The sequence below is a fragment of the Pseudochaenichthys georgianus genome, chromosome 24 (genome assembly GCF_902827115.2).
Source record: "Pseudochaenichthys georgianus chromosome 24, fPseGeo1.2, whole genome shotgun sequence".
NCBI lineage: Eukaryota > Metazoa > Chordata > Actinopteri > Perciformes > Channichthyidae > Pseudochaenichthys > Pseudochaenichthys georgianus.
The window spans coordinates 18,018,854-18,028,987 of NC_047526.1; the positions used below are offsets into that span (position 1 = coordinate 18,018,854).

General features: G+C 38.2%; 1 protein-coding gene across 1 annotated transcript in view; it reads right to left on the reverse strand.

Annotated features, from left to right (window-relative positions):
* Nucleotides 1-39: 39 nt before the first annotated feature.
* The window catches only part of stum (stum, mechanosensory transduction mediator homolog), a 16,972-nt gene continuing 6,877 nt past the window's right edge, over nt 40-10,134 (reverse strand). Inside the window, exons 2-3 of the mRNA XM_071201913.1 lie at nt 9,305-9,487; nt 40-113 (exon numbers count right to left, since the gene is read on the reverse strand). Coding sequence (XP_071058014.1) covers nt 40-113; nt 9,305-9,487 — 257 coding nt within the window. The remainder of the gene's footprint in view (nt 114-9,304; nt 9,488-10,134) is intronic.

Consider the following 10,134-nt stretch of genomic DNA (forward strand, 5'->3'; position numbering starts at 1 on the left):
AGAAAAAAGTCTGGGAAAACATTGGTCATTTGTAAGGCATTAAACATCATCACCATAACGGACTTCATCATCATCATCATCATCATCATCATCATCATCATCATCATCATCATCTGTCTCACATAAAAATACTTTACAACACATAAACAGAAAAAACATTGGCTAAATGCTAAGGCATTTGGCTAAGATGATACATACAAGGAGAATTCAAAGAAAATCAATGATACATCATTCAAAAGAAGAAGAGGGTACATTAACAAGGTGATACATATTAAGCTTGATTTCTATAAAGGCACGACCATAATAAAGTAACCACGAATACAAGTATTTCTTCCCACAAATGTGCTGCATGACATGCTTAATTTGTCCCATGTTAAGGTAGTAATGATCTGTTTTAGAGTGTGGTCTGTAAGTAGCATTTAGTCAAAAAGGCCCAGTTGGAGCCCATTAACTGAGCTTCCCGCTAACACACTTGAGAGTGATTTTGACTCTCCATTAGTGTTACGGCTCAGGCTGTCTGGTTAATTCCTTTTCATTTAAGGCTCTTTGACTTTTGATACTTTTGGATATTTTTCAGGGAAGTGAGTCAATAGTACAGTGCATGAGAAAGTTGTTGGGAACGGTTTTGTTTGGATCAATAGTTCCATATTGTGTTCAATATTACAACCTTTTCATTGAATCTTGTACGAGATAGAATTGGCCATCTCTAATTAACAATTATACACATTGTACTGAGGCCATTCTCTAATCTCCATTTCCAATATTGCACCTAAACATTAATATATACACATTACAAATACTTTAATAGTGTTTAGCACTGCTTATGTAAACTCTTAACCTATCCTGGCTGATGATCCTTATAGAACAAGTCAAAAATAACTGTTCAAACAAAGGCCCTCAGTCATCATTTTAATAATGTTATCTTTGTCGTTATGTGTCAGACATACTGTAGCTCTCCAGAGTCAATTCTCCAGTGGCATATTTTTTATTAGATTCTATGTTCTAATAATGTGTAATATCCTTTTGACACTTGTTTCCACATTTAAGAGGTATGGAAATTCTAATCAAATAATCACAGGTTGAATTAATCATTTTGCACACATTCCTGTAACTTTTAGAATAACATACATCTTGTGACCTGCAGTCAGACTCGGCATGCTATAATAATATTGTAGTCTGGTTGCAAATAATTAACAAATCTTATTTAAATATCATTGATACTCCCCATGTTTTGCTCCACATTGATTGCCTGAATAATTGTTGATTTTAGGCTCAGTGATTGTCAGATTAAGAGGAAAGTCACCCGAAAGAGTTTAGAGGAGCTCAAAGTGAAACAGTGCAGCAACATGGGGTTAATATCACCAAAGAAAGGCCACTAAATCACATAGGAGGCTAATGCTAAAGTCTAAAGACAGTAAAACCTTCAAATAAATCCACGGACGTCTTACACTGAAATAAGTGTCCGCCATTCGAGGCATTGGTAATGGTGGTTCTAGAAACACTTGTTATGAGCTAAATCATGTTGATGTGTTTCCTCCATTGATCAAAAAACCTTTAGCAAACAAGTATCTTTAGTTTCTCACGCCGTCATGCCAACACATCATCCTACTCCTTCATTATTTTGAAACATGTTGTCTGGTCTCTAACTTTTACAGATTTATGTTTTATGTCAAACAGATAAAATAAAAAAATATCAAAAGACAGAATTCAGAAAGCACAAAATATAAACACATTGTTTTTCTTGCGACTACACAGCTTCAGTCTATCTTTCCTCGTCGTGTTTCTTTAAATTAAATGTAAATGGGTCTTAACCAATCAGCAGCTTGCAATCAGAAGCAGTCAGCTGAATCACCTAATTTATTTGAATGCCTCTGCTTCTCCGGCATTTATAAGACAGACAGCTGCAGGTCATCTCAAAGGTAAAGGTCACCTTCAGGCATTGGGGGGGGGGGGTCAATGTGATCCATCAGGAAACGTGAGAGCAACCTCTCAGACGTCCTCAGGAAGACCCTGGTCTCTATAGCCTGAGGAAGAAAATAGTGAGGAATGCTTTTTGATTGCTTGTAGAAAGAAATCTGGCTTTTATAGACCTGGTGACGAGGTTATAAAATGCTTAAGATAACTACACTAAATGTACTTTGAACCATTCACACTATTTGCCTTTCTCCATTTCCTTTTTAATTGAGAGAAATTAAAGCAAAGAGGTAGCCAAGTTGAAGCATTATGAATGAATGTTTATCAAATATTGGCTGGCAAGCAATCTCAGAACTCATCGGCTTTTAGTCACAACCATCTAGCCTCTGGGGGCAACGGCCGATATACAGTATTGATTGGAAAATGTAAACATCGAAAGGAATCTATCCTATTTATCTTTACCTCATGTGTTGCAAGACCTTGTACAGAAGATGTGTGTGTTTTAAAGACAACATTGTTAAAAAAAAAGTATACACAAAGTAACAGCCCTAAATGAATCTTGGCAATGTGACTGAAACATCACATTTCTTATCAATTCGAGGTAGTTTAAATATTTGCTTAAAAGTTTAACGTGTAAGTCAAATCATCATCTAGACCAGTGCTTCTCAAAGTGTGGTCCGTGTGGGTATATTGGTAACATTTCACTGATCCTGTAACCTGAACAATAAAGGAAAAGAAGTAATGACTTTGAATGGGACGTCAAGGGTCACTTGACTAGCTAATTTCTGTAGCTTTTTAGCAAAACACCCACCTTTACTAGCAGATTGAATTTGATCAGTTGGCTTTTAGCTTTGCCAAACATTACGTGGTGTTTATCACCAGAGAGTCAGGGTTAATTTCCAGGGTCCTTTGAAGCCTTTTTAATGCCAACACAGATGAGAAGTACTGTACTTTTAAGAGCTAAGGTTTTGTAAAGCCAACTCGATGACCATTTAGCAAACTCCATTCACTGAAGAAGACCATGTAGTACAACTATTTCAAAGTTCAATAATTAACTTTAATGCTTTAGCAGATGAGATTCTTGTGAAGATACCAAACATAATATCTGATTCTTTTCCACCAAGTTGAAAGATCATGAGAAAGTTCTGAATCAATGTTTTTATAAGTAAGCCTGGGAAATTCTCCTATTTATTTTTGGCTTATTCCAAATGTTAAATTGACCAAACTGACTATTTATTAATTCTGTGACGTGCTTCTACGCAAGTATAATAACTCACTGTTAGTGAGATGGAAAAAAAGGAAAATCACCTACCGTCAGAAACTTTCATGGAGAGGGAGAAAAAAAAGAAGAGAAGAGACAGTTAGGAATAAAAACTACGAGTTTCATTGTTTAATACTTTCTAAATGTTCTGAAGTTGACTCTTAAAACATGCCTTTTGGAGAAAAACGAAGCAATCCCTTCAGAGCATTCCAGTAACTTTCAAAAAGCTCACCTTGCTTTAAGATGCATATATGATTAAATAAAAACACATGCAGTCACAATCTTTGGTTTGCTGAATCAATGAACAAAACAGGGGGACAGGGATGGAAAAAAAGAAGACTGAAGAAGAAGAAACTGAGGCAGAGAGGGAGACGGGGGGCAGGCAGAGAGTGGGAGGACTACTGAGAGAAAGGATGAAATGGGAACAATCATTAGATAGAGAAGGAGGGAGATCAGTGAGAGGAAGAGGAAACCATGATCATTAGATAGAAGAGAGGGTCCCTGTAGAAGAAAGGAGGTTTTTGTAGAAATGGACGTACAGTACAGAAAGAAAGATTACATTGATAATTTGCGACATCACGGAGGGAGTAATTTATAAATATGCAGCATTATTACAGTCAAAGAAGGATAAGAGCATCACAGACACAAAGACATAGTGTGGTGATGAATTGTTGAGTAATAATTGACCTAAGAAGCAACATTTTGAACCTAGCATTCAGTGCTCACATGGAAATTAGTTTTAATATTTAATATAAAATATTTAATACGAGGTTAACCGCGAGAGCTAAACAGGGTAAATATTTTTTGGCTGCAACAATTGAATAAGACGTTTGCCCAGAGGCCTAAAAAAATGGTCTGGAGCAGTGAGCAACACCACGGGGGGAATCTCACTCCCACACACTCACAATTACTGTACCTCACACACACAGGTTTTACCATGAATGTTCATACCACCGCACTTTGGGTTGCACACGCAGGCAGCAATTACCACACAGATGCACACAAAGGAGAGAGCGCTGTGGTAATTCAAAGGATGCCTCAGTGCAGAGAGAATAGTTACACTTTGTGTGTGTGATTTTGTGTGTGTGTGCTTGTTCGTACATCAAAGCCTAATGTGATCACACTACTTTCTGACAGAGAAGGGGGTCAAATTACCCAGCCTCTCCCATCTCTGTTCTACCTATACCCTTTACATTATTGCTCATTCTGTAAGTAAAGTATAGAGCCATTTTAAACAAATTAGCGTTGTGCTCAGCGGCTACAATACATTTGGCTTTATCTTACCAAAACCAACAAAGTTCAAAACTCTTAACCAATGGATACTATTTTTTATAAAAGAGTCTGCTGAAATCGGTGCCCCTATTTAACAGCTTTGGTGTCTTTGCCCTCTCAATGATGACCAATATTTACTGAGCCAGATTGTGGTCGTACGGAATGATTATAAACCCATTTTGTCAAAACATGTCTTTTGAAGTACTTTTGGGTCATATTTATGTTGTTTCCTCATTAGATGCATACTATGGTTTTCAGCAAATGTTCAAACAGGAGTTAATACTGCAATCTTTGAGGATTTTCTTTCATACATGTAACCAACTGCACTGACATTGACTATGTTTAATAGTTTTTGGACAAATATATAGACTTGCTTTGCTCAATTGCGTTTTTTTCAGCAATTTATTGAAAGCTAAAACAATATAGTCATACACTTATCATCTTTCTAAAAGCAACTTAGGAAAATAAATGTCAATATTAAGATATCATATTGGAAAAAGTAAAAATTGTTTCATTTCCTAACTTCCCACATCCCTTCAGGCTTAACACTAACCATGACCTGTGTGTGACCACAATATTAAAGCAGATTCCAACCACAGATTTCACAGAAGTTTGGTATTTAGATGTTCAGGTTGTGAAGTTGTTAGTTGTTTGGTTACAACACATTATTGTCAAGGTTGGGGTAAAATAGGACCCAAGTGCAGTTAAAATATACAAAAAGGTTTGGTTAACAAAGCGAGCTTTATTAAAAAAAGACATGAAAAACAAGAAACTAATTAACAAAAACAAAACCGGGGAGCACGACAGACAGGAACAAACTTACAGCCGGGAACAGGCAGGGGACATGAAACGACGACAGGTAGCATGGACATGAACCGACGACGAACAGACATGGAGTACAGGGGAAGACCAGATTAAATACACAGAAGGGTAATCACAGGACAAGACACAGCTGGGCAGGGGAGGCAGAAACACAAGGGCAACAGGTGAACACAATCAGACAATCAGACACACCAGGGTTGCGTTCCAATAATCCAAAAATCAGCTCCTAACGTCTAACCCTATCTCCTATTCCTTGACCTCTGAGTGAAACGTCACGGGGTTAAGGGATAGTGGATAGGAGAATTCAAAAGGATTTAGGAGAAGAGACTGCGGTACTTTAGAAAATCCGACTGCACTTTCACTATCCGACGTGTTTATGATGATTTCCAGCGGACGTCATGAATGTGCGTCTGCTGCTGTGGGGAAACTATGGAAACTACAGTTTTCTATACAACGGACTACAACATGGATGTATAATAAGAACGAGGGACCACTGTAAACTCATCTAGAGACTCTGCACCGTGCTCTGATGCTGCTGCTTTGCTTTATGAACGTGGACAACAGAGAAACATATTCTTCATGACCAAAGTTGGAATTGAAATAAAAAAGGAAAGTGAAACTTATGCTCGTCACCCCCTCCCTCCGGTCCACATTAATACTAATGATCCCAATACGTATGATTGTATGAACTATGAAAAGATCTTAAAATAAATACAAATGTATTTATTATATATGTTAGTCCTTAACATCTATCACTGTGTATATCACCATTCAAACATCTTTTAAAAGTTGAACAAACCCCACACAGCTCAGTAAAGACTGTGAAATGTTGACTTTATTTGATCATTTTAGTAAAAACTAACGTTCGTATTTCTGTTGTTGATTATAATATTGATGAACGTTCAAAACAAAGCACTTTGGCAACTTACCACCTACTTTTTAAAATGCTTAATAAGCACCGTAACTTTCATGATATAATTTCTCGGTCATAATCGGTTGTTTCCGTGAACGGCCGACTGTTGTGTGACGGCAAATGCTGCGGCTGCAATGCATTGTGGGGCAGCATTTTCTCCTCTCCTTTCGGTAAGGGAGGTCCAGTGGTTCCTAAGCTAAAGGAGGTTATAAAGGAAGTTTGAAACCTCCTTTCCTTTCATTTAGAGAATTGGAACGGCACTTATCATGGCTGCCACTGACGTATTTCCGGGTCATTTCACTTGGTTAGGAAGGTTCCTAAGCTAAATGGACTATTGGAACGCAACCCAGGGAAACTAACGACAGGAAGGCAAACACAGGAAGCAGGACCAGACAAGACAAACGGAGGAAAACATTTCAAAATAAAAAAGGTGGAAAATGAAAACAACAAATCCAAAACCATGACAATTCTCACTCCCAACTCGTACTATAGTGACGTTATGTCAGGATCCCTTGGCTTCACTATCAAACGCAGTGGGGGGCCCTTTAGCGTCAATTTTCAACTATCAGGGAGTCCCATTGACTTGCATAGAGCTCCCTGAACGTTGGTGATAGACGAGTTGGGATCACGGAGAAATGCTCTCCGCAGACCCATTCTCACAGCGCTTACTCAATATCAAGCCACACTTATTGTTTTTAATTCTTTATTTTAATTGTATAATGTCGAACTTTTGTTGCCGTCAGTTAGGGGGAGAGTGGCTCAGAATACTGAAATCTGTATTTTTTCATCGTTTTTTCCTTCGAATTTTGTTCCAAAACACAAGAATGCTGTATCAGCATTCCCACTAAATAAGTGCTTCAACGTAGTTAACATTGCAGGAAAGTTGATTGTCAAGTGCCAAAACAAATTATGCAATATATTAAACGTTAAGTTTGTCAGGCTTAATATTTATCTGTTGATACCCCCAATGCTTTTTTCTTATTTCAAAGAAGACGTTAACCTAAAGTATTCTTTAATGTTTAAATAAAGCCTAATTAGTTTGTCTGTTTTGCACATCCTCCTATTAATATCTTTGGACATCTGGCACTAAAGTGTTTTATTGTAGAGATCGCTTACACTGTAAATCTTACAGTATCTTCTTGATATTTTCTATTCTATATTTCTATCGTTGACCTTCTACTTTCCCCCTATTTTGTATGTACAGTACTCTTAATATTTCTATGTTTTCATCAAATATAACATATTCAACAAAACTAATTCAAAACAATTCAATAACGAGATTTAACCACAAGGTGGTGCGGATGAAAAAACTATCAAGTTTACAGTGTTAACACAATAAAATTAGTGCTGTCAAAATTATCGCGTTAACGGAGGTAATTCATTTTTTGAATTAATTGCGTTAAAATATTTAACGCATTTAACGCATGTGCAGAATGGCCCGCCCCATACGTGCCACCATTGGCAGCGCCAGGGTATGGCTGGGGTAGGCTACACCCATACCAAGAAATGGCTTAGCCCCACCATGAAAAATGATGTTAAAGTAAGCAAAATAAAGTCTGCCAACTCGCGCGGAGTAAATTGCACAGACAGCAGTTAGTAAGATTGATTGCAGCCACGGTTTTGAAAACTTTTGTCACGTAGTGATCGTCTTCTCAATAGAACATCTTTGATAACGGCGTGGTGTTGTTGCAGGAAGTCCCAACGCAGAATACTTTCGCTGTAGTACAGGGCAGAGCGAGCCATATAATAGTAATAATATGGCTCTGGTACAGGGGTGCACATAACTGGTACGCAGGTTATGTGCGTAATCTGAAATGCGTACCGTCACAGAGTCACTTGTGTCACAAAGCGCATTTGCGTACCGACGTACTTGTGAAGCTTTTCCAGAAGGCGGTTAGATCACCGGACGACAGAGTCGGTCTCCGTGTGCACAGACAGGGCTGCTGTTAACGTCGGTCTGTACAACGGAACTGTGCCAAAACTACGCCAACCGGCTGAGGAGGGAGACTCTCCCCCCCTTCACTGGAGAACTGCGCTAAAACAGCTGATCACAACGTTCACACTCTGTGGTCACGAAGTACTCCACTAGCCCCCCCCCTCTGTCAACTTTCCTTAAGTACTCCCCCGTTGATAGAAATCAACACGTAATGAATTAAGACCCCACGGTTTGATGATTGATAGGTGTGTGGGTTGTCTTTCATTTTAACACGCAGAAAAATGTTATAATAAACATAGATACTGTATGTTAAATGGATATATCCGCCTTCTTTCATTTATCTTTCCATTCCCAACAATATACATAAATAAATGGCATATTTTGGACATAGTTCGAATGGTGATTAATCATGATTAATTAATTTTTAAGCTATGATTAATCTGATTAAAAAATGTAATCGTTTGACAGCCCTAAATAAAATATACTGCTATTTCCAGTTTAGTTTATGATGGATGTATTTTGTTATCCGCACATATATTGTTTTGATATTTATAACACCAAACCGACAGAAAAGATGGACTTAACATGACCCAGTGGTCTAGTGACAATCAAACAAATAAATAAACACAAGGATAATTGTGTCTTATTGTTGAGCAAATAACAGTGTGTGGTTTAGATTATAATACAAAATTAGAAGGAAAAAACTATGAAACAATACAGATTTCAGTATTCTGAGCTCCTACTCTCCCCCTAACTGACAGCAACAAAAGTCCAACATCATACAATTAAAATAAATAAAAACAATAAGTGTGGCTTGATATTGAGTAAGAAAAAGGTTGATAAACGCTGTGAGAATGGGTCTGCGGAGAGCATTTATCCGGGATCCCAACTCGTCTATCACCAACGTTCAGGGAGCTCTATGTAAGTCAATGGGACTCCCTGATAGTTGAAAATTGACGCTAAAGGGCCTCGCACTGTGTTTGATAGTGACGCCAAGGGATCCTGACATAACGTCACTATAGTACGAGTTGGGAGTGAGAATGTGTTGTTGTATAAACTCCACCTACTGCATGTCATGTGCAAGACAGACAAACAAAAGGAAAGGAAATTAGATTAATATACAAAAACAGAGTTGATTTAGAAGACTGTCAGATGGAAAGATAAACACAGCTGGATAAGTACTGACTTGCCAGGATGACCATGTCCATTCCCCAGAAGATGCTCATGATCCATCCCACCATGATAACAGCTGTCAGTATCTGGATGAAGGCTGCTGCCACATTCAGCCAAAACACACAACAAACGCCTCGCTGTGAGACCAGCTCGCTGCGAGCTCCGCACAGCACCGTGAATGCTGAGATGAAGGTACCTGTAGGGAAAAGACAAAAACGAATTGTACACAAATAACTAAGTTCATTTTCTCTTTTAGGCAACTACACTTAAATACAATATCATCCATCACTCACTGAAAAGACAGACAAATCCATTGGAATTTGAGCTAAATGCTAACCTCAGTCCGCTAACTTGCTGATGTTTTGCAGGCTATCTTCACCGCCATCTCAGTTTAGCGTCTGAAAACATGAACAAATTGGCACCTAACGCCAAAGCTGTATCTCAATTTGATTCTGAAAACAACACCGTTGCTAAGCTTGCTAATAGCTGCAATTGTGATTTCTGGTTAGGGCACAGCAGCTGTGTGCAATCTGAGCCACCCAGTACAAATGTACACTGTGTACAAGGTTCCCATGCCATATCCCCAAGGATATGTACTACATGAAGTATAAGAATTGAGAGACATAATGACTGATGAGAAGGTCATTAGTTTCGCATTTCTTGCATAAACCAATGTTTGTGTTGTCCTCGTTCTGACACCATGTGGATATGTACTAATCTATTTGTTTAGATGTTTCTCTAAAAAACAAATGTCATGGGTCACAGTACCAGTGTTCCATTTGCGGGAAAAAAACAACCTTTTCCCAGAGTGAATGCCTTGACACAGCAATATAATCTCAAACG